At 39.7% G+C, this 27,698-nt stretch overlaps 2 protein-coding genes across 8 annotated transcripts in view; both read right to left on the bottom strand.

The window, feature by feature from the left end:
* Positions 1-955: 955 nt before the first annotated feature.
* LOC101159969 (dixin) lies at positions 956-20,551 on the bottom strand. Of its 3 annotated transcripts, none has more exons than XR_013647392.1 (21): positions 20,245-20,513; positions 19,479-19,608; positions 19,006-19,131; positions 16,796-17,027; positions 13,304-13,405; positions 7,304-7,380; positions 7,125-7,228; positions 6,456-6,533; positions 5,649-5,702; positions 5,505-5,555; positions 5,324-5,428; positions 5,147-5,200; positions 4,985-5,056; positions 4,844-4,915; positions 4,705-4,767; positions 2,575-2,721; positions 2,342-2,443; positions 2,167-2,263; positions 1,984-2,092; positions 1,829-1,908; positions 956-1,756 (listed from the first exon to the last, which is right to left on the bottom strand). XR_013647392.1 is itself a non-coding variant. In XM_023962293.2 (21 exons), exons 1-21 carry the CDS (start codon positions 20,305-20,307, stop codon positions 1,747-1,749), a joined length of 1,884 nt encoding a protein of 627 aa, XP_023818061.1. In that variant the 5' UTR covers positions 20,308-20,551; the 3' UTR covers positions 956-1,746. The 3 variants fall into 3 exon arrangements, 2 of the variants coding, with proteins under 2 accessions (XP_023818061.1, XP_023818060.1); XM_023962293.2 differs by having other exon boundaries at positions 2,342-2,405; positions 7,304-7,374; positions 20,245-20,551; XM_023962292.2 differs by having other exon boundaries at positions 2,342-2,405.
* Positions 20,552-22,386: 1,835 nt separating this feature from the next.
* Positions 22,387-27,698, bottom strand: part of cfap54 (cilia and flagella associated 54) — a 28,773-nt gene continuing 23,461 nt past the window's right edge. For 3 of the 5 annotated variants that reach the window (XM_078930614.1, XM_078930615.1, XM_020708853.3), the window contains 7 exons: positions 25,949-26,103; positions 25,792-25,873; positions 25,512-25,671; positions 24,785-24,942; positions 23,706-23,852; positions 23,499-23,619; positions 22,387-22,698 (listed from right to left, as the gene is read on the bottom strand). In XM_078930614.1, coding sequence (XP_078786740.1) covers positions 22,592-22,698; positions 23,499-23,619; positions 23,706-23,852; positions 24,785-24,942; positions 25,512-25,671; positions 25,792-25,873; positions 25,949-26,103 — 930 coding nt within the window. In that variant the 3' untranslated portion in view covers positions 22,387-22,591. Of the gene's footprint in view, positions 22,699-23,498; positions 23,620-23,705; positions 23,853-24,784; positions 24,943-25,511; positions 25,672-25,764; positions 25,874-25,948; positions 26,104-27,698 lie in introns of all 5 variants that reach the window. The other 2 variants (XR_013647389.1, XR_013647391.1) reach the window with 1 other exon arrangement.

Raw genomic sequence — 27,698 nt, 5'->3', positions numbered from 1 at the left:
CCTTCGCACACCCACAAATCAAACTTCTTCATAGAATAAATAAAAAATGAAATAAAATTAAACTTGACATTTTGAAAATGTCAACAAAATAAACATATAATTGACAGCTAAATAAAACAGTGCAGTCATGTATCCTACTATTTATGTCTAACATGTTACTTTTATAGTTTTTCAAAAATATTTATTTTGTGGGGATACTATTAAAGATAAAAATTAATTACTAAATTTTTGATAAGATGGCAGTGTTTTATGGCAAGGGGGAGACAGAAATAAAAATTATTTAAAGTCCTCTAAATATAAAACAGATTTTGAAGTTTCTGTCGGGATATGTATATTAAAGACCAATAAATTGTAAAGTATCGTCAAATTATGATTTAAAATATAGACTTTAAAAAAACCTGAAACACCCTTTGTTCTCCAACATCCCTTGGCAAAAAGTAGTCTACATAGTTGCACTACAAATAGTCTGTATTAAAAGTGAGACGGTGTACTTTTTTGTACAATATCTATTTTTTGTCAATGTTCCAATTGAATCTGAAAAAATATGAAGGTAGAACACTTCCTGCACTACATCTTCATGGTCTATAGTTTATTTGCTGTATTGATATCAAAGTATATTTAATAAAATAATCTTCAATTGGAATACTTTTTGCTGAGGACTCCTCTGCCCCTGATTTGACGATTGTACACTATTTGGTTACAAATTTAATAAAAAAACAACTACAACTAAACAATCTTTTTGAGTCCTGAAATTTAACAGATACACATTTCTGTGATATATATTTAATTATGTTTGAACATTTAACCAATTTAAAAACAACCTTGCCATTTCTGTGAATGTGCCCTTAAACTGGAGGTCAAACAGAAGTGGGAAACCTTAAGTTTATTTTATTTGTGCGGAAATCTTCATGTAAATGTAGATGGAAGCTCATCATTAAAATAAGGAAAACAGACATTTTCAAAAAGGACTCATTTATTTGAAAATATCTAACAAATCTTTTTTCGTAAACAGAAGGTAGGGATAGTTTTTAAATAAAAATACAAACCAGAAACCTGCAAAAGGCACTGCTGCCAGCTGGTTGCTGAAAAACGTACTGGTCTGCAGCGGCGACACTTGAGCAGAGCAGAAGAAATCCAGCGTGTCAGCCATCCACATATGTTTTTTATTATACACGCACGCAAACATACATACTTTAAACTGCTCTGAAACAGAAACCTCCAACATAAAAAAGATTTTTTTTTAGCAAATTACATAAAAAGTCCAATCAGTTTTGTTGAATATATGTTCAACAAAACAAGAACAAAAGTGCAACATTTCAAAATAAAAGATCCTCTTCCCTTCACAGACTAACTAATGGTCTGCAGATAGATGTGTAGACACAAACACCACTGTTAACCATTTGATTCTTGTTTTCTAACAGAACATTCCATTACAGACATTGTTTAAAAAAAACACTGTTTTCTTTTGTTCTGGAATAATAAAAAACACTTTATTTTAAAACTAAAATAAAAATGACCTGCTTTTTCCTAAAAGAATCGTGGATGCGAGACTGATGTCTACAAACAATGTTCAACATTCATTAAACTCAGAACACTGCTGGGGTTTTGATTGACAGGCAGAGCTCCGGTCATGAAGGCACTTGTGTAGAAAAGCACAGCGACTATCTGCAGCCCACAGGCCCATTTTGGGGTCGCTCCGATGTGCTTTGGCTCAGGAATCATGGGAGTTTGTCCTTTTCCCTGAAACTATAAAGGCCTGAGAGAAGAAGAAGTGATGAGACAACCAACAGAGGAGCCAGTGGAGAAAAGTAGAGAACCCCCTGCTTACCTGTCCTCCCCTCGCTCCTCCTCCAGCCACGCCACAATTTTCCCCTCCCACCCTGGAACAAGTGCTGCATCGTTGAAGACCTGCAAACAAACACATCTTTAAAAAAAAAAAAAAACTTAAAAACTCATCACTGCATGAAGCTGGATCTTCTCTACCTCCTCTTTTACTGTGCCAAACTCTGGGTCCAGAGCTTTAAAGTGATACCGGTAGTTTCCTTCTCGATCCACAGCTGCCTTAACATCCCTGAGAGTCACCTCGCCCAATCTGTCCAACAGGAAGTGGCTCATTTCACATAGACCATAATAGAAAGCACAAGAAGACAGATGTCAAACACCAACCTCTTGGGTATGTTGATCATTGAAGGAGTCATGGACTTCCCAGTAAAATAAAGGATTTTTGTGGAGGACGTCGAGCCGTTGTGGGACTTGAAAGTTTCTGAAATGAGCAGCAACACCACAGGGTTAGTCTGTGGGTTACACCTGAACACATCCTGGGCTTTTTGGTGCTCCTTACTCGTGGAAGGCCATGAGTCCAAGTGTGTGTGCTGATCTTTGCGTCGTGGAGATTTCCCTCTTTCCTGCAGAGGTTCATGAGGAAGCTCAGAGCTAAGAACATCTACTCCTCAACGAGAAAAAAATCTCCTGGAAAACCCCTTCAAACAACCCAAACCTTACAGCTGTTCTACTTAAAATAATTCAAATAATCCTAAAATTTAGCCATGACTGATGTGTTTGGCCTGTGCGTACCCTGTGCGTGTGCAGAGCGTGCAGTCGGTCCATGAGCGACACAATGCCCTGTTCCAGAGTGTCCAGGGTGTGCTGCTGAGGGTCGTGGTCCAAAAACTTGTTCCTCAGACTCCTCAGAGCATCTTGCATCAGTTGGACCTCCTCTGCCTGCCAGGAGGAGACAAAAACACGACAGATTTTTTTTTTTAAACCCCACGGTGAAGAACAAAAGAAACTTTTTCTGAGACTAAAAGAATACATCAGCGGTAAAAGTTCCTGTCTGATCATCTTTTGATCTATGGTAAAAATGTTCCCAGTGGTCTTTTTATTTTGATTATGTTGCTTTTAGCCAAACTCAAAAAACCTGTGTCATTTTCTAGGACTCTGTTTCTGCAGAGCGGCAGTAGTTCATTAGAAATTTGCCTTTGAGATGTGGGCAGGACCGTTGGCAGTAAGTGAGTAATTAAGTCCTTCGTCCTCTTTCAGTCCCTCTTACAGAGTGGAATAGGAAGCTGGTGGCCCACCCAGCATATTTTCTACATCTTTTTAAAAATGCATTTTTTTCTCTGCTCCTGCTTCACAATGATTTGAATAAAGAAATAATCGGAAAATGCAATTTTATGCTTAATGTTCTTTAGATGTCTTCCATCATCAGAAAAAGGACACAAAAACATTTTAAAAACACAAGAAAACTATTTTTTAATCAGATTGGGTCTTTAATGAGGAAAAAGAAGAGAAAAAAGACATGCAAATGCGTAAAATCTGGTGTATTCTGGGTCTGTTTACTGGAAAGATCCTATTCAAGTTAGACTGACTTAAATAATTGAAATTTTAACTTGTGTAGAAAGACTTCAGATGCTGAATCCGCTGATAGGAAGTCAAAGTATTTTAAATTTTCATTGTTTTCCCCTAAATTCATATCATGATGCATTTACTGTGGATAGGAAGTGAGCCACCACTCTAAAAGAAGGAACATCCTGCTGCAGAAGGGGTGGGGCTAACCATCAGACCACACCCCTTACAAAGTATTGACTGTAGTATATGAGACTATACTATACTATATATAGTATATGAGAACTGGACCAAGTGAGTGTGATGTCATCCACAGAAAATATTTTACCTCTGGCTTCAATTAAATGAAGCCAATTCAGTGGCCATTATTTGCGCAATACGGACATCGATGTTGGAGCCAGAAATCATCAGTAAGCAGTGATTGATCCAAGTCGGTCTGGGTCATTGTTTCTATGGCAACCATTCTCACCTATCAGAAATGGCTTGTTGGAAGTCCACCTGAAAGCAGGCTCAGGAGAATCTGTCAATTAAATGTTCTAAACGTTTCACATGAGACCACCTACTTCCATTGAGGCATCTGATTGGCCAGTTTCTAACTACACTACAGATAAAAATATAAAAAATTAGATTATCAAAAATGGTTATTCAGACAATAGTAGGGCTACATGATAAGAGGAAAATTCACGATTTGCCATATTAGTGATCAATCTGGCGATACATGAATAAACAGCAAAACAACCAAAAACATCATTTCCATTTCACTGCAACAGTTTAAATTAGAGTCAACAGTTTAATTTAAATTAGAGTCAGCATAATTTAAATTATACTCCAAATGACTTTCGTCTACATAGGAGGTGAACATCTAACATAAGGGCTCCATCCGATTGGTCAAATGCATGAAGGGATTTATTTGATTCGTTAAATACCTCAAGCAGCCTTAAGATGGTTTTAGCACATTTAAGGTAACCCTTTAGTGCAATTTTTGGTGTCTTTTGAGATATGCATATTGCACAGCTTGATATTGATAATTGATAACTGTAAATTTGCGATTCATTGTGCAGGCATTAACAGTATAATGTCTGAATAATAGATGTTTTTTTAATAGAATCTATGGGATTCTGGCTTCTTGAAACCAGCAGGTACTTCCTGTTTGAAACACAAGAGGGGAGGAGTCACTCAGTCCAGTTCTCTTGTACAGTCAATGCTACAAACCTGCTGTTTTCAGCAATTCATCAGCAGGTGACACTAGGTCCAACAGGCTCCTTTTTCATTCATAAACTGCTCTTCTCTCCAAACATGAAAGTGGATTTTGAAGGTTTACAGAAGACGCTGCCCTTTTTAAGGTGGAACAACACTTACGCCTGACACATGAGCGGAGCTTCCACAGTGAGAATATCCATTGTTTTCCGGGTTGATGGGGATCTGGCGGAAAAAGGAGGAAAATGTGAGCCGAGTGTCCCTAATCTGTGTTTTTGTACCCACAAACAGACTCACACACCTGCTGGAGGTTTCCAGACATCAGCTCCTGTAGAACGCCGCCTTTATGCTCCAACTGTTTCTGCAACTCTGTCTGTTAAAGAAAGCACAGCTGCTCGTCAAAACTCACATGAATACAACAGTTAACTTTGAGACAACACACCTGCAGTTTTCTGCTTTCTTCCAGCTTCTGCTTGAGCTGCTGAAGCAGTTTGTCCTTCTGTCCGATGTCCTTCTGCATCCCAGCAGCCAGAGAAATCACATTATTAAGTCAAACTGACAGGATCAGAAGGATTCAGCCACACGGTTAAAATAGACCTATCACCTTGCACTCGCTCCACAGCCTGTTGCTTTCCTCCAGCTTCCACTGCAGCCCTGCCTGCAGCAGAGGACAGGACACCAGAGTCGGTGTTAAATTACAACACAAAGAACCCTTCTGAACACATTTCTGAGCTAAAAACACACAAATTCATGAAAAAAAAAGATCTTTTTGGGGGGGTACGTTTTGGTTGCCGAGTTCCTCCTTCAGCATACTGGCTCTGAGGAGCTCCTGCTTCATCTGCAGGATCGATGCCTCCTGAGTGCACAGCCTCTGCTGCTGGGCGTCCTGCATGTCAGCAACACACACAGAGCTTCAGCTTCATCGGCATCACCTGGAAATTTGAGGCCGCAGGATGTCTTACCTTGACTGCCTGCAGGTTTCGCACCTCCTGCTTACAGCGCAACAGCTCCCTCTAAAACAGGCAAACGAGCCAAGGGTCACTTGTCAACACTACAGAAGTCTTCCTCGGTTTATGCAACGTTTCTCTTAAGTCTGAAAGGGTTACCTTCAGCTCTCGGACCTCCTCCATGCTCTGATCCAAATGGCTGCGAACAACAACCTCAAAAAAAAAAAAAAAGAGAGGTTGTGTGAGAGCCACAATGGAGGGAGGATAAAGGGAAATTGATACCCATGGAAGACGCACGCACCCAGACTCAGTGAAAGCAATGTGGGGCGGACATAAATAAAAGAAAAAACAACCAGGCAAATAGAAAGTGTAAGTGACGGTGGTTCAAAGACATTACCCCTACCTGGCGCCCCTCTTTTCACCCGACCTCACTAGCCAAGCGGCTGCAGAGAGCCCCATTGCTCTCCCCTTCAGCTCCTGCTCCCCCTAGTCAAAGCTGTACTTGTCAAATTCATTACAAAAAAAACAAAAACTTTTTCATTTGGTTTTATCTCCATAGCAACCATTTTATGTTTTGGTCGCCTGGGGATGACAGACAGGTCCATGTCATTTTAAGAAGGATCGGCAAAAGAAAACTTTTGCATTTCCTTGGCAACAATGGTTTTTAGTCGTTCCCTGTATGTTCATACTATATGTTATATCGTTTTGTCCAGCTTGAGCCACACACACACAATATTCCAGTTTTAAAAAGTTTGGTGATATCATCTTTTTTTTCCGGAGGGGCGGGGGAGGGGGTACTATTCCCAAAATTATTTTCATTGGGTACTAAGTGAGAGCAAATTCTGGCGAGTTTGTGCATGTGGTGAAGGCAACATTTTCACTCAAAGGCGCAGTAAGAAAGAAAAAAAAAGTAAAAAATAATCTGGTTTTTGCAGTCCAGGACTGCTGTGGAAAACTGAAAATTACCAGCTGTTGTTGGGGGTTGCCTGGGTCCAGAGCCACATTATGCTCTTCCTCAGGCAGCGCGCCGCGCAGCAGCAGAGCCTGCAGGAGCAAAGAGAGCACCGTATGATGGAGGTTTGGACTGAAAGGGCCTGTGGTGGGCTACAGCATTCACCGGTGTCTATATGAAGCCTCAGCTGCAAGAAAGGGCTGTGAATGCAAACTTGTACAAATGCTGCAGTAGCTCCCCCCACCGAACTCCTGACCTAAAAGTCTTTAGTTCCAAAAACAGTACTGTAGGAAACTGAAGCATAAATGCAGAATTTGAGCCAAAACTAACCGATTTGTCACAAGACCTGCTCCCTGATATGAAAGCTTTGCAAGTGGGAATAAAAACAAACGTTCTAGTTTTTAGATCTGGTCAGCTGAGAGGGAAAAAATAAAATAACAGATATTCATTTGATTGAAATTTCGTTTTTTCCATCAAGCCTCGGGGAGTGTTCAGTTTATGAGATTCTTTGGGGGAAAAAACAGATCTGGTTTAGTTCTTTTAGACTTTTCTGTAAAAAAAAAAAAAACAGAAAAAAAGTCACAAAACAACAAAAAATATTTTTATACACCATGAAAATTGTTTGTGACAGTCAAACAGCGATGTTTGTGAAATGAGGAGCATAACCACCACACTGCTCCTACCTGCAGAGAAGACACCATGCTCCGGGCCTCCTGCACCTCCTTCTCCAGCGATTCGCTAAGGGATTTCTCCCACTCTGACTCCGGCACAGACAGAGACGACTCGGCTGCACACAGAGACACAAAGGAAAGCATCACCACGAGCCCAAAGATGGCAATAAGGCGTTTCCTCTTGAACGTACCGCCGCTGCACTCAGGCTGCTGGCTGCTGGACGTGCTGCACGGCTTCAGTGAGGTCAGAGGACTAGGAGAGCTGAGGCTCCGGAAACACAGAGAAAACTTAGTTAAACACCCACATTTTCTGGAACTTTGGTCCAACACTTTGACCTTTAGTGGGTGAGGGCTGCACGTGAGAGTATGACTGCGGGGCCTGAAGGCAAGGACACGTCTGCAGAGTGCTTGGCGTGTACTCAACAGCAGGGGGGGGGCAACTTTATTGATGTTCTGAACCAAAACATCAACACTTCTGTCCCCTCCATCTCCTGATCTGGGGCCTCATTTATAAACGTTGCGTACGCACAAAATAAAGGCGTACGCCACTCTCTACACAATAATTGATATTTATAAAAAGCAAACTTGACGGGAAAATGTGCGGTCCTTCACGCAAGCTCTGACCCAGGCGTACGCACAAAAACGGGTGAAATGAGAAACGGCGACACCGTCGGCAGATGGAAGAAACACGTGAAAGTGAAAATGACAATACTGCCTCTCATAAATAACATGAAGACTTCACAAAGCAAGTCTTACAATTAACACGAACACCCGTTTGATCGATTAGCAGTGAGACAAACAAAAAAAATCAAACGAAAATTACAACAGAAATTCAAATGAACACTTATTTGGAAAAAGTAAAGTGAAATATGTTCTGCAATATTGGCATGTTGTGCAATTCATCCTCATAAATAATATAGTTAACAGAACGAAACAATGTACAAAACTGATATTCTCGTCAGTGTGTCCGTCTGGAGGAGCAGACAAAGGTGTGGGCGTGCGGACGGACGTACTAATGATCCACTGGGGAAAGTTGTTTTCATAGTAAAACATTTCTTCATAAGCTATGGGATTATGGTATTCATACATATGCCTTTAGTTTGTTTTATTTTTGATAAAACAATGTATGGCGTATGTCTCAACTATTCAGAAAGCAACAAGAAATTACATTTGCGCGGATCAATTTCCCATTTCCACGTGGATTATTACCGACATCTGTAGCTTGTCAGATGTAATTAAATGGAGGGAAATAAATGCCCCATCACAATGCGTAATGACGCACAATGGCTGATCTTACGCTCTTAGAAGATGTGGCAAATGGAAGAATTCGGAGTGAACGCATCTTTAGACAGCAAGAAGACTTGTTGGCAAACGAGGACGAGTGGCTTATGAGCCGGTTCTGACTTCCTCGAGCCGTCCTCTTGGACCTCTGCGGGCTTTTGGGCCCGGCGTTACAGAGGAGCACTCGGAGGAACCACGCGTGTCACCCGGTGCATCTGGCGCTCCGGTCCCCCCCCCCCCCCCCCCCCCTCCCCGATGGAGCGCTGCAGCCTCACAACCTCGAATGGTTGTGAGGCTGCAGCATTTACGGCGTCTGCCGCTCACGTGCCTTTTGGCATTAGTAATGCCCACACTGTGCCCTCCAAACAACACTTTTCTCCTCTTTTCCACCTCGCCAACGATAACTTCTACTTCACATTGAGTGAAGTTACGTTTTTTTGATTTCCTCTCGGTGTTTGCCATGGTTCCGCAATCAATGAATATTCATTTGTGGGCGTTTCACGGACTATTTATGGACAAATATGGGCGTTTCATGCAGCCGCAAAAAGCTGCGCTGCATTTAGAATCGGTTGTGATTTATTAAGGGAAAGATGCGCAGGATGTGCGTGCGCACGGTTTTATAAATCCGAATATTTCTTTGCGTACGCACGTCCTATGTTTCATCCGTACGCCATTTCTGACGCAAATCCTATGCAAAGTTTTATAAATGAGGCCCCTGAACTCTACACTTAACTGTCCCAAAACACTAAAAAGATTTTATACACAATTAGCCCCTTTATTTTGAAAGAACATTTGATCAATACTGAGTGTGAAAAGAAAACACAACTGCTATTAGAGGACAGAATAAGTGGCATAATTATTATTGCAAGTCCACTGGGAACGCTTTGAAAATATATAAGAAAAAAGAAAGAAGAGCCAAGCAAAAAAAAGCCAAAACCTGCAGTTATCAGTCCTCAGTAAGAGTGTGGTGGATTCCAGTTTAGAACAACTTGGTAAAACAGAAAACTACAGTTGCCAAAATGGATTTTTTTTGGCTTAAATAAAAAAACGGCAATGATCCTGGAGCAATGTTTCTGTACAGATGAGAACTAACCCAAGATCGCTGGTTATAATATAAAGTAAGTTATTAAACAAATATTTTTTTACATTACTTGTAGAATAGAGTATAGGAACGCAACAGATAAACTAAATTATGTTTTTGTGCAGATATTTAATAGCAGCTATAGAACACAGAGGTTAAACTGGCTTGATTGACTACCACAGTACCTAAAGTCTTTAAATCTCTCAGTCAAAGATGAATGTATTTGCAGATTAAAATAATTATTGTTTAAAGTGGATAACGCAACAAGACAAGGACTTAAAGGACAGTAGAAAGATTTACAATAAAATAGTAAAAGATGTAAAAAGAATCCATGTTTGATGGATGTTTAAAGTCCAGGGGCCTCATTTATAAACGTTGCGTACGCACAAAAGAAGGCGTACGCCTCTCTCTACACAATAATTGATATTTATAAAAAGCAAACTTGACGGGAAAATGTGCGGTCCTTCACGCAAGCTCTGACCCAGGCGTACGCACAAAAACGGGTGAAATGAGAAACGGCGACGCCGTCGGCAGATGGAAGAAACACGTGAAAGTGAAAATGACAATACTGCCTCTCATAAATAACATGAAGACTTCACAAACCAAGTCTTACAATTAACAGCCTACACGAAGATCCGTTTGATCGATCAGCAGTGAAACAAACAAAAGAAAATCAAACGAAAATTACAACAGAAATTCAAATGAACAGATATTTGGAAAAAGAAAAGTGAATCATGTTCTGCAATATTGGCATGTTGTGCAATTCATCCTCATAAATAATATAGTTAACAGAACGAAATAATGTACAAAACTGATATTCTCGTCAGTGTGTCCGTCTGGAGGAGCAGACAAAGGTGTGGGCGTGCGGACGGACGTACTAATGATCCACTGGGGAAAGTTGTTTTCATAGTAAAACATTTCTTCATAAGCTATGGGATTATGGTATTCATACATATGCCTTTAGTTTGTTTTATTTTTGATAAAACAATGTATGGCGTATGTCTCGACTATTCAGAAAGCAACAAGAAATTACATTTGCGCAGATCAATTTCCCATTTCCACGTGGATTATTACCGACATCTGTAGCTTGTCAGATGTAAATAAATGGAGGGAGATAAAATGCCCCATCACAATGCGTAATGACGCACAATGGCTGATCTTACGCTCTTAGAAGATGTGGCAAATGGAAGAATTCGGAGTGAACGCATTTTTAGACAGCAAGAAGACTTGTTGGCAAACGAGGACGAGTGGCTTATGAGCCGGTTCTGACTTCCTCCAGCCGTCCTGTTGGAACTCTGCGGGCTTTTGGGCCCGGCGTTACAGAGGAGCACTCGGAGGAACCACGCGTGTCACCCGGTGCATCTGGCGCTCCGATGTCCCCCCCCCCCCAGATGGAGCGCTGTAGCCTCACAACCTCGAATGGTTGTGAGGCTACAGCATTTACGGCGTCCGCCACTGTTTGCCGCTCACGTGCCTTTTTGGCATTAGTAATGCCCACACTGTGCCCTCCAAACAACACCTTTTTCCTCTTTTCCACCTCGCCAACGATAACTTTTACTTCACATTGAGTGAAGTTACGTTTTTTTCATTTCCTCTCTGTGATTGCCATGGTTCCGCAATCAATGAATATTCATTTGTGGGCGTTTCACGGACTATTTATGGGCAACTATGGGCGTTTCATGCAGCCGCAAAAAGCTGCGCTGCATTTAGAATCGGTTGTGATTTATTAAGGGAAAGATGCGTAGGATGTGCGTGCGCACGGTTTTATAAATCCGAATATTTCTTTGCGTACGCACGTCCTATGTTTCATCCGTACGCCATTTCTGACGCAAATCCTACGCAAAGTTTTATAAATGAGGCCCCAGATCTCTACTGAAACCAACAGAAAAGATTAAGTGGGAAACTAGTAAAACGACTGATTTAAACTGTAATATAATGAAGAAACATCATGAAAAACTGTGGGTGAAAACTACCACAACTAAGAACAGCTGATAACAAACAACAACAAACAGTTATTGATAGGCCTAATCTGGAACAGAACATGTGCTTTTTATACTTTGGTTCTGTCTTTGTGTCGGTTATCCTTCTTCAAATAAATGCTTGATTTCCTTTTTTTTAATTACTAATTCTGTTTGTATTTTGTCTTTTTTCTTTTGGTCTTGTCCAATATTTTGGGCTTTCTTTAAAACATGCATGCACAGTTCTGACTTAAGTATCCAGAAGTCTATAATGATTCCTGGGACAAACCATCAGCAAAATGAAATTCTGAATAAGCACTGTAGAGTCCAAACAGTTGCTACGGACCGATTGTTCCATCAAAACATACATTTGCACAAAAAATAAATAAATAAAACACCTCTAGGGGTTCATCTTACCATTTAACCTGTGCCCCCCCCATTTTGTTCTTCAGATGGTTTGGTCTGAACAGAGCATTCAGCGATACTCCGTCCTGCAGTGCATCTGCAGCATCAGCAGCTCAACAAACCCATGATCGTTTCTCCGTCTGCTGACAAACTCCACCCCTCACCCTTAAGCTGTCAAACGGTTACTATGCCAACCAAGGACGCAGGCAGGGGCTTCCTCTCTGTCTGTCACTGCAGCTTACATATCCAGCACAGGCATTACAACAAATCAAAGTTTTCTCCTGCGATATGCCCTGACGAGAACCAACCCACTCACCAAATGGTACGGCGCGAACCAATGGACACGTGTCGTCAGGATAAAGCTAAAAACAGCAACACGTGATAAAAAAAAAGGGGTCATTTCCACTTCTGTCCTGTTTCACAGCTCTCCCATAAAACAGGAGAACACTTGGAGTAAAGTCATGTGCTCAGTCAGGCACTGGGGTACAAACCCACTAAAAAGAAAAAAAGGCACTGAATGTTTTTTGCTGTTAGATAAGTGAGCAAAAAATAGTTTTAAAGCACATTTCACACAAACATAGCAGAGCAGACAGTGGGAGACGGTGAGGAGGCATTAGTAAAGCTGACGACGGGCATTTAAGGGAAGGTTAAAGCTCAGATTGTTCAAATATTTGTGCTTTAAACTAAATAAATAAATATTTTCTCCTTTCTTTTGCTGAATCTATTTTTATTACTGGATCCATCAATAAACTACAGGCAGAGCACTTGTTTTTTTCCCAACTCATCTACTTCCTGCCCACAAATTTCTGGACCCCTGCTGGAGGAAATTGGTATCACCCCGATGTGGCCCAGGTACAAATGTACAGTACAACAAATATTTTACTTTTTTTTGCTCTTATATAATATTTTTGGGCTTTCTTTATTTTTGATAGTGGTGGATCAAGGAGAGACAAGCAGCAAAGCCATTCATTTTTAGCCACTTCTTTTCTAATCTGTGTCAAAATGTTGTTTGATCTAGCCATCTTTGGACAAAAACAGGACACAAACAGATGGTCTATCCCTGACAGAGACAATTAATAGATTTTTTTGTTGATTTTTTTAATAGTACCCTCTTCAGTTGTGCGGTGTAGCTTTAAAATGGCTTCAAGGTTTCCATGCTGCAATGAGATAAATGATCAGTTCCTGCTAAACCAATATTCCTTCTCATAGCTTTATTTGAACCTTTAGGGGGCATATTTGATGTGTAAAATGCAGTTCTTTTCACTGCTGTGACCAACAGACCTAAAGACTAAGATTTTAAATGTAAATCAGGACTTTAACATCTGAAAGCGGTCAGGGATCAGTAATTATTTAACTGTGAACTTGCTGGATGACAGAGGTTCTCACATCTTTCTCCACAAACCACAATCGTTCTGCTAACAAGGAGCTTTAGCAGAGTGCGGGGTGAGACTCTGCAGGGAAATTACCTGCTGGACTGAAGGGGGTCCTGCTCATCGGAGGCTCCTCGCTCATACTGTTCAACCAGGGCTCGGACACACACACTGGGGTCCTTAGCTGACCCAAGGCCACTGAAAGGCGGTTCAGAGAAAAAGTGAAGATATTTTGGGAACAAGGATAACAGTTGTTGACAAAAAAAATTGTGCCAGTATGGGACAGTATGGGTTCAGGTCAAATCGATCAACATCACTGGCCCTGATGAATGTAACAGAAAATATAAAAAATGCAATTGATGATAAAAAACATTTAATCGGGGTATATATTGATTTAAAAAAAAGCTTTTGACACGATTAACCACTGCATATTAATTAATAAATTGGAAGGATTTGGCATTAGGGGGTTAGTGTTAAACTGGATCAGAAGCTATTTGAGCAACAGAAAGCAGTTTGTAAAGGTTGAAGGTGCTTGTTCTCAATGTTTGGACATTGTTTGTGGTGTCCCTCAGGGGTCGGTTCTGGGACCAATATTTATTTTACATATAAATGATTTATTTAAGGTTTCTAATAAATTACGGTTAGTTTTATTTGCTGACGACACGAATGTTTTTTGTGATGGGGATGATCTGCAGCAACTCATAGAAATTGTTAAGAAGGAGATGGAAAAACTGAAGCTGTGGTTTGATGTAAATAAACTTTCACTAGATTTAAGTAAAAAAAAAATGATGTTATTCGGTCACCATAATGGTAAAAAAATATGAACATTAACATGCACATAAATGGGATGAAACTTGAAAGAATTTATGAAAATAAATTTCTTGGGGTCATAATTGATGACAAACTTACCTGGAAAGCACATATTAGGTACTTACAAACTAAACTATCCAGAAGTATTTCTGTGTTGAATAAAGCTAAACTGGTTCTGGACCACAAATCACTCCACATATTATACTGTGCATTGGTCTTACCATATTTTTCTTATTGTGTAGAGGTTTGGTGGAACAACTATAAAACAACGTTACATTCACTTTCAATACTTCAAAAGAGAGCAATACAAATCATACACAAAGTCAATTACCTTGAGCGCACAAATAAATTATTCATACAATCAAAATTACTCAAATTTTACGATCTAGTAGAGTATTGTACCGCTCTAATAATATTCAAGGCCGAAAACAATTTCTTACAGACGAATATCCAAAGGTTATTTATTAAAACACAATTTTAGGGAAAAAAATAAATTACTCATTTCTCAAGATTTTGTGTTTCAGTTTGTATAGTGAAGTTGTGGAACAGAACCAGTAAATGCTTGAAACAATGTCCAAACATAAAAGAATTTAAGTATAAATACAGAGATATGATTATTGATAAATATGTACAAGTACAAAACAATAAAGAACATCAGCATTTGTAAATCTGCATACTTAGAAAATGCGTTTTGTTATTCATTTGTGTGTTTTTTGGAAATGAGAATTACATGTGCAGTTGTAACCGAATACACACTTGGGTAGGGCACTGGACTTTGATGGTGGGTGTACTGGGTTTAGTTAGGAAAGTAAGGACTTAAGGTAAAGGGGGTGAGAGTTTATAAGATTTGTCTTCTTCTCACTCCCTTTTGGACTTGTGTTGTTTATATAATTTTGTCTTGTTATATATAATTTTCTTATTTTATACAATTTTTGTCGTGTTTTTTTCTTATTTTGTTATTCTACACTTGTTTTCACCTCTCCAAAATAAAAAGGTAACTTACTTAAAAAAGGTTTTAAATTGGAAAACTACCAGATTCTGTTCCCCACATCCATCTGTGGATGCGTTGACTTAGTAGCTCAACGCTTAAGAGCTAATAAAATACCTGTGTTGATTGAATTAAATGAATAAAAACCAAACAATTACACATATCTGAAAAAATGTTTTTTGGGGGAGAAAAGAGCAAGGGAGCAAAGTGAAGAAGAGCCTTTAACTTCAAAGAAAAATAAAGCTGCTATTTACAGACAAAACCAGGAGTCTTCCTCAGCATATGGGTTTGTTAAGACAGTACTTACCATGTACCAGAAGCTGCTCTGCCTTAATATGCAGCGACTGATTGTCAAATGTTTCACACACGCGGATAATGAAGTTGCAGATACAGTAGATTTAAGTTTATAATTATGTTTAGAAAACACCAGTTTAATGACGGCTGTACCATTTCATTTTGTTTTAGTCCTCAAAAGTCAGACATGCTAAAGTTAGCGTCCGGCTGTTAGCCTCCACTTTGACGTTAAAGGGAAAATCTACATCACAAAGTTTACGTTTACAAAGAACGAAGATTCAAATACATAAAGTTGTTTCTGATTTGTTTAAAATTGTAAAACGTTTCTTACAGCAAGGCTGAATTAGACAGGTATCTGTTAAGAAACGTGAGCGTAAAAGAATACAGTTAAAAATTAGGATTTATGTAAAAGAAAAATATGAAAGATAATCTGAAAGATGATCCAAGACTGGGTTGAGTTCCTAGTGTTACAATAATATTCTATGAAAAAAAACTGTAATGCCGCTTTTATTGAATTATTTACAAATCATAATCAAATTCTACAAATCAACAACTTTGTTTAATTGAATATTTGTCATCTATTAAAAACAAAACAAAAAACCCCTTTTGTTTTCTACTTATATTTTCACATTTTTGCAAAATGTTTGAAAACTGGGTTTTTCAGAGACTGGAAGCTTCTCAAATATATCAAAAGCAAACTTTGGCCTGTTTGGACCTGTGCAGAGCAGAAGCTGATGATCTGTCAGTGGGATCAGCTGGATAACCAAGCTTTTATTTAACCAGTTAACCCACATTTCATTTACATTACATTACCCGACTGACTAAATGTAAAATGAATAGTTTAAACATAATTCTTTCTTTGTCGTTTAGCTGGGAAAGTATGTTGCACTGGGGTTCTGTCCTCTATTCTCATTTACTTCTCCTCTCCTCTATTCTTAGTCATTTATTTATCATTTAGTTCTCCATGCCTCTTTTCGGCGCAGTGTGATTCAGGTGTTGTCCCCCCTGGGGGGGTGATTCCAGATTCCAGTTTGCTTGTCTGTGCTCCTGTCCTTGGCGGTGGACTTTGCCTCGCCTCTGGCTCGTTTCAAGCCGTCCCCCAACTCCATCTGTATAAAGCCTATCTGCTACATTATTCAAACATATAGTTGTAGAGTTTGATAAGTTAATTCTTCTCGAAGAGTTCTGGCACATCGCCTGTTCATCCTAGGAGAGGATCCCTCCTTTGTGTGGACATCCATGAGGTTTCTTCTTTTTCCCCCCAGAATTCTTTTGTTTAGGAGAAGGAGGGTCTAATGGCAGGGATGACCAGTTTAGCTTAGTCTGTTTAGTCTGTTTAGCAATCACCTATTGTATTTTATAACTGTTTTCATGTTTTTGTTCAATCACCTGCCCATTGATTTAATTGTACTGTGGCTGTGAAACTCAATCTCTCCAAAGTGTGGGATCTAAGAGAAAGGTGAATGAACAGATTATAAAGTAAATTATTTGCATACCCATGAATTCGTGTGGTCCGTACAGGAAGTGATGCGTCAAGCCGGGCTGATACCAGTGCAGCGGCGGCACCTTGAGCCAATGCGACGGCGGAATGAGGGTTGTGGCCAGAGCCGGCTTGTGTCAAGCTCCTCCCACTTCCTGAAGCGGTCCTTTGATTGGCAGAGGGTTTAAAGTGGGCAGCTAGTGCCAGAACGATCCTCATTAAAGACTTCAGGTTCCCTTCAAGGACATCTGGGAAAATCAGAACAGAAGAATACAACATTAAATAAATACATGAAGGACAGAGCCAACTTCCATTTGTAGGAAAACAATGGCTTCTACTGTCAACACAAAAGTATTATGGTAAAACCGGTAAAACAGGAAGCTGGTTGGCCAACTCTAAAAGCAACTTGGTCAATGGATAACTAACCATTGCAAGGTGTTTTAGCACTAGCGGCTAAAAAATATAGCCCAACCTTAACCTTATTTATCACAGCCCAACACTGCTCTTCATATTTTCTATCCTAGCCAGCAATCACAGCTGGCAGAGCAAACTCCAGTTTTTGCTCTTCCTTAATGATTTTGACTAAGCATTTGCAAGAAATAGGAAATTACTTCAGGCTGTTTTCAACGGAAATATTCTGAAATTTTAGTGTCACAATGTGAAGTGGCACTGAAGCCATTTTGCTAACTTTGAGGCTAAAAGCAGCCGGGATGAAGGTTGATAGGGTTCATTTTAGTATATTTTCTTTTTCTCTCCTAGCAGAAATCCTTACAGGTCATTTTTTGCAAATCCAGGTGAAGTCAAAAATCCAAGTCGAATCCCGGGTCCTAAGTATATTGTTCAAAATGGGTATTCTCCTGTCACAAACCAAAATGAACATACTTTAGAGACCAAATCAGATAAAATTGTGTTTTTGCTGTTTTTTAACATGTTGTTATGGTATTTTCTCATGATAGGGGGCATATCAAAAATAAAAATAAGCTTAAAACTGAAGTTTAAATTATTTCTTTATTCAAATCATAAAAAAAACATAATTGTGACAGAAATTTTTTCGAGCTCTCAGCAACGGGGAGGGGAACGGGGTGGAGTTGCTGTGTGCCAGTAGTCCCGCCCCCTTCTCAGAGGGGAATTTCTATTGAATCTTGCAGCTCTGCAGAACTTATGTCATAGAAAGTGACAGGTTTTTGATTTAGGCTAAAAACTGCATAATCAGATTGAAAAGACCACTAGGAACACTTTGAAAACAGATCAAAAGATGATCAGAGTGGGACTTGAAACAAAACAGCAGAGATTCAACTATAAGATTTTAAAATGTCTGTATTATTACATGTATATGACAATAACACAAGGTCAGTCATTAGACCTTGCTTGTTAGATCAGACATTGATGTCTTAGGGGGTAAAAAACAAAACAAATGTAGTGATCACAAATCACAAAAATAAAGTCATAAATAAAGTTACTGTCCATTCTGATGAGGCTGGTTCTGGTAAATGAAAACATGGTTAAGCGCAATTACATTAAATTCCTAGTGCTAGGATACCCAAATAAAAACCATGGCGACCCAAAGTAATATGAATAGCACAGTAATTATCCCAGATGAGGGAGGAGAACATAGCTGGAAGTGAGTGTACTTTCATTGACATTTTTAATGGTGCTGCAATTTGCAAGTCCTAACATGTCTCTTGAAACATGAATGCTGTGAGTGCACACCCATTACATGGAAAAATTCAAAGTCCCACCCCGATCATCTTTTGATACATTTTAAAAGCGTTCCCAATGGATTTTTAATTATTATTTAGTCAGTTTTAGCCAAAATTTAAAAAAATATGTCGCTGTCTAGAGCATAGTTTTTTGCAGAGCTGCTGTAGTTCAGTGCAGTAGAAATTTGCCTCTGAGTTGTGGGTGGTCCCCAATGCTGGGAGCTCTACGTTTACACTCTCTCCTACTAGCTTACAGCCCCTCTGAACCCCAAGCTAACACAGAGAGAACTTTATCAGTTTCTGTGTACCAGGAACTTTGAGAACAGAGGTTCTATATATTTACTATCCTCCACTTAGCCTCGCTTTGGAAAAAAGATGATCCATTCATTCCCACCTTATCAACAGAGAACTTCAGTCACAGCCAGTAAAGAGACACAATCTTTGCTGGGCCGTTGTGTTCTCACAGCTTTAGGCTCTGTTCAATCTTTTGCACAACACATCTTCAACACATGGGACAAAAATGTACCTTTAGCAGATATGTGAGGCATGTGTATGTGTCTGGAGGAAATGAAATGCAGGACTTCCTCAACATTCTTCCTGCTTTCCTCTCTGCTTTGGGGCGGAACAAAGACGCCATCCAGCACCACACCAGCTGATCAAAATACAAAAAGAAAGGAAAAGGAGACAAACGTGAGGCTTGCTGGGCAGCTGGACCGGAACAGCTGTGAGAGACCAACACTAGGCAGTAACAGGATTTTCTGTTTGGGCTTTGCTGCTAAAATTCAGCAACAAGAAGCAATTTCTTTTCTTGTTATGGTGGGTTCTGGTGAAATGTAATTTTAGAGTGGATGCAAACATGCAGATCATGGATACTTTGCACTTAAAAAACAAAACAGTTTAATTTTATAGCTTTAAAACCCCAATATGGGAGGAATATTTGATGTATTGAGAATAATGTAGGATTTTGGTGTTTTAGCGTCAATGCGTCAATTTATTTACCAACTATCTCTATAAGGTGGACCAGAACCTCTCCATCCTGCAGATCCCGCCTCAGATCCTTGATGGGTTTCAGGCCCGGTCTCTTCCTCAGCTGAGCGTTCACCCAGGACACATACGCCACCAGTTGTTGCTGCAAGGTAGAGCGGTCAGACAAACACTGAGCTCAGTAAGAGGTCATGAGAAGTTTAGGGACCGCTTGACGGATGCAAGGATTATTGAGGTGCTGCGGGTAAAATCAGGAGCCACATGAACATTTTAGGGGGGGCGCAAATGAGGCTTAGGCCCATCTGGAGCCTGATGATGCTCGGACAAACAGAGCCTTTGTTTCTGATGTGGGGAGCAGGAGCAGTGAGGGGGGCGTTCTTTGTTTCAGGGTGCTTGTTCTGCGTTGAGCACAGCTCAGCAGCCCCCTTTTGGTCCTCTTTTTCTGGACACTGACTGACATTCCCTGCCGTCTCCTGGTTTACGACACCGTTACCATTTTGTCACGTGACAGCTCGTCGTCCAGGATACCTGTCTGAGAAGAAGCACGTTTTCCAAACAACAGAGGACTTGACCTTTCACGCTGCTTTCTAACGCACTGATGGAAAAACCAACTAAACAGTTCTGAAGCATAAGTCGAACTGACATTAGGTTACTTTAACGGACTGATTTTTGATGCTATGTAGCATGCTTACGCATCACAACATGTGTCTTAATAAACACTGAAAATTCACAATTCTTTATTGGATTTGAAAAGTTTGGAGTGGAGTTTAGGTCCAGTTACCTCGCTGGAGCTCCCGTGCAGCACCTCATCCAGCGCACTTCCTCTGGAAAGTGAAGCGATCATTTCTGAGCCGGAGCCCCATCAAATAGAGCCAGACAAGTACCCTTCCACAGAGCCCAGCGGCCGATACCGTGTCCGTCACCGCCGCGGAGGGATAAGCTGGAGCCACTGGCACACCGCGGCGGACGGCTCCTGTAGTCGACTCGCTTAGGGTTCCCGTTACTCAGCCAGTTAGTTTATGGTGAAGTCAGCTATCTGCGGAAGACCCACAACTTCCGGCTTCAGTGTAAAATGACAAAAAGCGACTTCCGGTGTTGTGGTGGGACAACTGTTCAAACCTCCGCACATCATGCCCGAGCACGCGGATGGTTTCCGGAGTGTTCAGCAAGACAAGGCTGCTGATATAAAGTAAAACGTTTCTATACGATTTATGTCTTATAAAATATGGGGGATGTGGATTTTGTTTGGGCTCGCCGTGATATTTTACTGAGTGTTGCCAAGGTGCTGCTCGTTTATGTTGAGTAAAAGCCCCACTCACATGGAAAGAGTGTTTGTGTGTTTTTAACATGCTCTTGTGGAATTTTTTTGGATTATGGAGGACATACACAAACAAATGAAATTGCTAAAGAATTCTTCATTCAACATTTTTTAAAATTAGGAGCAGACAAAAAAAATGTTTGAAGAAGAGCTCATTTGTGACGTAGATGGACGGGCCAACACTTTCCTGCTCCGCCAAATTCTGATGCATCCACTTGTATGTAGCTGGCATCTGGTTCAAAACTGTACTGCTGAAAAACTCTAGCACTGCTTGCCTTTTTTTTTTTTTTGCACTGGTAATCTTAGGTTGGGGTTGTGAGGGGCTGCAAACTAGCAGGAGGGTGTAAACAGAGAGCTCTCAGCAACTGGGAGGCAGAGGGGGGCGGGCAGAACTCTGAGGCAAATTTCTAAGTTCCGCTCTGCAGCACTTAGTCCTAGAAAACAACACAGGTTTTTTTTTAAACTTCGGCTAAAACAGTATAGTTATAATTAAAAAGATCACTGGGAACACTTTTACAATAGATCAAAAGATGATCAGACTGGGACTTTAACACATTTAGTTGTAAAACACACCTACTGTAACATTCACTGTACATAGGTAATTAATTAGTCTTTTTTATTTTTTACTATTTTTGGTTTTCAAATAAAATGTCATCTTTACAATCTTTGCATTTGTATTCTCTTGTTCTAACAAATTCTAAAGAAATGATCCAAACATGACTTTCAAATTATGTTTTAGAATAAAATAATTGCCAAGGATCCCACAGTTTGGCTGTACCAACTTTAAAACTCATACACAGGAATACAAAGCCTACAGGTACAGTCAATTTTCAGATTAAAGGTAAAGTTTATTTGTTGTTTACATATAGCCTACGAATTTTGACACATTTAGTAGAAGTCAACCCAACTCCCCAGACCACAAAGCAACTGATCGGTTAATTGATTAATGAATTAAATTGGAAAAATATTGAAATATGTTTTTGTTTGTTTGTTTTTTATGACTGTAGTCGTAAACTGCAAACCGAACTAACATTTTCTAACAAGACTGAGATGTGATGTAGAAACAAACTGAACTGTTATGCAGTATTGCATCTTACTAACAATACTTTCCTGAATAAGTAATTTTTTATTTAATTGCTTTGCTTTTTTTTTTAATATAATTTTGTCAAAGCTCTATGGCTTCGTTTTTTGGGGGTATTTTCTCTGAAAAATAAAAAAATAACCTGCAGCTGCTTCCTTCTGAGTGAGGTCCCTGGATCGCTGGAGTCTATCCCAACTTTTACAGGGAATGTTTTTGGACTGTGGAAGGAAGCTGGAGTGCCAGATATAGCTGGGATCTAAACCAGCACCCTCTTGCTGTGAGACGATAGTGTTAACCACTGTCACTGTGCTGCATTTGCACAATGAAGCAGCTTTAAATTGATTTGAATCTGAGGCATGGATTTCGTTTATCCACTGCACAGATAGAGTTTATGCCTGATTTGAATTTTAGCTCGTTTCCATTAAAGTCTTTTGTCTTGTTTGGGAGGTTAGACACTAAAACAGACAAAAAACAGAATCAAACATAAGTAACATGAACAGTTCACATGAAAACAGTTGAACTACTTGTTGGAAAACCATCTGCAGCTTTATTTACTTTTTTTGAAATTCTCCTTGCAAATCAAAACAGCCCTTTAGCAGAGAGCTGTAATCTCCAGAACTGATCATTCAGTGTGTTGTTCGCATAAAGCTTTCCAAAAATAAATCCCCATAGAACTAAAAGCCCTTCAGCATCAGGTTAGGTGGGGAATTTGACACACGACAGGAGGTGTCAGCGTTTCTCGGCGGTCAGCTCTTCAATCTCAGTTACGGTAGTCTGTTGGTTCATTGGAAGTGGAGAGTTTGGCTGTTGCCTGTTGCTAGAATTCGCCATGGAATCTGCAAAAACAGTTGAAGTGCAAGATTGAAAATCTAAAAAATACAGCAAATTTTCTGTCAAAGCTGAAGATACATTTTAAAAAAGACAGGAAACTATGCTTTAACAATTTTTAAAATTAATTTGGAAAAACAGGCCCCTTATAAATAATTATAAATATTTTTTTCTTTAAATACAAAATAAGAAATCTGCCAATAGAGTAAGAAAAATTGTCTTACCAAGAATTCTTATTTTAAGAATAAAATTCTAGTCACTAAGACATGTTTTCTTAACCTTTTGCTATTGGAAAAACTTTTTTGATAGGATTATTTTTCTTGCAAGACAGAATATAAGAAACATTTTCTTGAAACAGGGGTCTTTGTACTTTCTTAAGATTCAGTTTTAGCTGTGCTAAGGTGGATTTAAAAAATAACACCCAAAAAACCCAAATGGGATAATTTTGTCAACAGTCAAAAGGAGCAGAGAACCAGGAGGTTCTAATAATAAATCTGGCTCTGTTTATTTTGTTAGTTTAATCCTTGATCGACTGATTTACTTTCGGTTTTATTTTGTAAAATGTCATTTCATGTGAATCTGACTATTTATTCATGTTTTTATTAAGATTATTCATTGATATAAAAATGTACTTTTTAAATCTGACATTAGTGACTTTTGAAATGAATATCTATGTATTGAAACTCTTTATCTAAATAAAGCTGGCCTGTTTATTCTACATTTTTACAAACACTAGGTAATTTTTGCTTTTCTCATTGAGGCTGTCATGAGCGCTTGACTTTCGGATGTTTGTGTAGTGGTGATTTACCAATCCTCAAAGTGATCTCCTTCAGTATGTCAATGTAAGGGAGGTAAATGTTGTCAGAGCCAGGAGTGCAGACACCCATTTTGTCATCCACAAGTGTCACACTCTGACCAAACAGACGCATCTGAAAGAGATGTGGAAAAATCCAAAAATGTTAGGGTTTTATCTTCTGTAAAAAACCTGTAAGTTTTCTTTAGTCTGATGGTGCACCTGCATGTCCAACAGCTTCCTCGTGACCTGAAGGAGTGTGGAGCTCTGAAGTTCTCTAATGTCACTGAGCAGCAAAGTAGCTCGAGCCAAAGTTAGCATGGAGCCTGGAGGCACGGACACGCGCTCTGACAGCAGGCCCACTGCTTCCTGCTCACACAGGAAACAGAACAGAACATTTTACCCTTCTGTACTGATGACATACAGAGCAAGTGAATTGTTTCACGTGTTTCCATTTAGGAGAAAAAGCAACCTTTGCGTTTTTCTCTCAAAGTTTTTTTTACAAACACTTCCCAAAATTGGTTCCAAAAGTGGCAAATAAATCCAACACAGGGGGATAGAACATTTGTTTTACCCACAGTAGATTGCAGTAGAGGGCTGCATTGGGCTCGGGTCCCGCCGGGTCCCGCGGGACCCAACCCAAATCTCGCAGGATTGGGCGGTTTGAATTGTGCTGCGGGCGGGAGCGGGCGGCAAAAAAAAAAAACCCGCGGGATCAGTGCTGCCATGAATATATAATAGCGGACTACGTTAGGCTGAGCGGCTGTTGGATTCTTATGTACTGAAGCTCCGTGAAGGCACCAGGTAGAGACGCCCAATGGCCTCTGTCATCTAACTTGTTGTTGAGGGTGCGCCCCGCCCCGCCCCGCCTCTTACTAAGAGCGCGCTTCAGGCCGTCTGTCTGCGCGCGCACACACGCACACTTTTAACAGAACAGGATTTGTAAAAATATATTTAATATTTAAGTTGCACATTACACAAGAGGAATGCATGAAAAGATGAGGCTGGAGGAGGACATAAATCTCTTTAATAATATCAATAAAAATACGTGTTTTTTCCTGCGGGACGGGAGACGATACAAAATCAATGCATCTCTATTACTGTGCGGGACTAAATTCTATGAGTTTTGCGGGTGCGGGCGGGAGTGGACATACATATTGCGGGAGCGGGCGGGAGTGTAACGCATACGTTGCGGGAGCGGGCGGGATTGGTCAGAAATTCAGCGGGCGCGGGCGGGAGCGGGATGAAGAAAATAGTCCCGCGCAGGGCTCTAGATTGCAGCTTTTCTTTGGCTGGAGTACCTGTAGCGCCGCTACACTCTCTGCTGTCTTTCCTCTCCGTGCTTTCAGTTCTGCAGATTCCACCAGCAGCAAAGCCTGAGTGTCACGGTCTCCCCATTGAACGCACTCCTCAATACCCTCCTGCAGCAGCCGCGCCATCTCTTCATTGATGTTCTTTCCTTAAAGACAGAATTCAGGACTCTGACACTGACTTACAGAAAGTTTACAGACCACAGATTCAAAGTTTAAAAAAGTCAAAATCCCATTTTGATCATCTTTTGATTTATTGTAAAAGCGTTCCCAGTGGTCTTTCAATTATGATTATGCAGTTTTTGGCAAAAATCTAAAAAACTGAGTTGTGGGCGGACTATTGGTACAGAGCAACTCGGCCCTCCTTCCCCTTCACATTGCTGAGAGATTTTCTATGTAGTAAATACAATTTTTTTCAAACAGAATAAAAACAATTTGAATAAAGAAATAATCAGAAATGCAATTTTGAGCTTACTTTTCTTTATATTTGTCCTCTATCATGAGAAATATGCCACAAGAACATGTCAAAAAAGCCATTTTCATCAGAGTGGGTCTTTAAGGTGCTGGAAAGAGTACTGAAATTATGAGTTTTAAATGTGTGCATGTCTGGGTAGGAAAAAGGCTAAAAACTTATTTCTGATGTGAGGAATCGGAGAAGATTAAAAGTTCACGACCCTTGAGACAGAGGGAACATCAACCAAAACACACAGAATCAAACCTGGGAGAATAGATGCATCTGCCTGGTGACTGGCAACCAGGCTTTGTACCACAGCCAGGCGGCAGCGCAGCCACAAAAACGGACCGATTCTGTCGGCTGCCTCGGCAGCTCCAGGACAGTCTGTGGGTTGACTGTCCGTCACAGGGCAGCCTCCTGGGTCCTTTAGGTAAAACACAAAAAAGCGTAAAGAATGCATTTGTTAAAAATGAGAGCTCTCAGTCTGTTGTAGTTTCGAGCTTCAATCTCATCAAACCTATGCAGTAAAAGTAACTTGTAAAACCTCTGTAAGTTCAGAGTTGGATCCTCTCAGTGTCACAGGTGATGTTTGCAGAAGGACCAAAGATGAAACTGCAACATCAAAACTAAATAGAAACCATAAAATATAAGTTTTGTTACACAAACAGAATTATGTAAACCAGCAGATGACAAACGTCTACCTGAGTTCAGGACATCCCTGCTGTAGGTGAAGGTTGGTTTTAAGGAGATTGGACACCAGAGTGAGCTCCAGCTTCTCCTCCTCACTGCAGGGCAGCAATGTCAGCTGTTCTGTGGTGGCGGCCAGCAAAGAGGAGGCTGCTTCAAGCAACACAACCTACAGGAGAAAGGACAGAAGAATTCTCACCCTTAAATGTGAGAAATCTATTCAACTAACAAATAATAACTTGTTTTCTTTGCATAAATGATCGGTGTGGAAGACTTCAACATGCTTTAAAACACTTGAAAAAGCACAATAATTTAATTTTCCAGAAAAATATAATAATTATAATAATTATGCATGCAATTTAAAAACATGTTCCACATTTGTTAACTTTTATATTTCTGCTTTATATATATATATATATATATATATATATATATATATATATATATATATATATATATATATATATATATATATATATATTACCCCCACTTTTTCTTTCAGCATTTATTTTTTGCCAAAATATCATCAGTTCTAAGCATAAATCTCATTCCTCTCATTTCTACTGCAATGTTGCAGTATTTCCAGGACAACAAAGACAGCAATCTTTTTATCCGTCGACCGTCCGTCCGTCCATCCATCCATCTTCTGCACTCTTTTAGTCACTTCTTCCAGCTCCTCCGGGGGGTGCCCGAGACAGCTGAGAGACAGTCTCTCCAGTGTGTCCTGGGTCTTCCCCAGGGCCTCTGCCCAGCGGGAAATGCTCGGAATACCTCCCCAGGAGGCGTACAGGAGGCAATAAAGAATTTACATATATATATCAAACTCATTACAGAAATGATGAAATGCATAGATTAAAAAGACAGAAAATAAAACAAAAATGTCACTTAAATCACATTTGCTTAATTAAATACAGTGATAATTAACTGAAGTATAAGTAGAGTTTGATTTATTGCTTGAAAAGGAGTGGGAAGAAGCAAGCTTATATAATCCCACCCCTAATGAGTTCATTCATTTGATAGTTTTACAGAGTTTTAAATCCGGTTCTGATCAGATAGATTCTCTTCAAGTAACAAAATCCAGTGCCTAGTAATGATTGATGATCTTCAGAAAACATTCATTCATGATTTCAGTAAACAGTAACGGAATAATAATTGATTATCATTAGAACACATGATAACATTAAACCAGTAATTATTGCTACACATTGCAGATCAAGTAAACAAAATCAATAGCTTATTGATTGTAATTTAAACATTGCAGTAATCATTATTGCATATTACAATGTAACACTCATTGGTTGTAATTAAAAGAGCTTTGATTATTTCACCACAATCAAGTTCAGACATGTATTTGGAATTATTCCAACACCTGTTGATCCTTAAATCCTCTTATCTTCATATCCTGAAATAAGAGTTTCTTTATACATTTTCTTGAATATTTGAATATTTGAACATTTCTTAAGCTCCTCACTTAAACCGTTCCAAAGTTTAGTGCCACACACCGACACACAGAAAGTTTTCTTTGTGGTTCTTATCAATATGATCCTGAAGTTCCCCTCATCCCCTCAGTCTGTAGCCTCCTTCATTTTCTAAGAACTGTTTTTGGATATTGAATGGTAACGATTTCCAACTGGCTCTGTATAAAAGTTGCGCAGTGTAAAAATCCACAAGGTCATGCAGTTTTAAAAGTCTTGATTGATAAAATAGATTGTTTGTATGATCAAGATATACGGCTGTATGTACAATTCTGAATGAATTTTTGAA

This window comes from Oryzias latipes, chromosome 14 (assembly GCF_053564925.1).
Source record: "Oryzias latipes strain Hd-rR chromosome 14, Olatipes_Hd-rR_3.1".
Taxonomy (NCBI): domain Eukaryota; kingdom Metazoa; phylum Chordata; class Actinopteri; order Beloniformes; family Adrianichthyidae; genus Oryzias; species Oryzias latipes.
Note: the sequence above shows the minus strand (reverse complement) of the source record. Positions and strands in the feature narration are given on the sequence as shown.

What these genes read in the sequence shown, in the direction of transcription:
- LOC101159969 (XM_023962292.2), bottom strand. Translation starts at nt 20,307, where the DNA reads ATGATCGCTTCACTTTCCAGAGGAAGTGCGCTGGATGAGGTGCTGCAC. An exon ending in GCAACCCCCAACAACAGCTG is followed by an intron (nt 5,703 to 6,455) that starts GTAATTTTCAGT and finishes TTTTTTTTTGAG; the next exon opens with GTTGTTGTTCGCAGCCATTT. An exon ending in ACGCTCTGCACACGCACAGG is followed by an intron (nt 2,406 to 2,574) that starts GTACGCACAGGC and finishes GAACCTCTGCAG; the next exon opens with GAAAGAGGGAAATCTCCACG.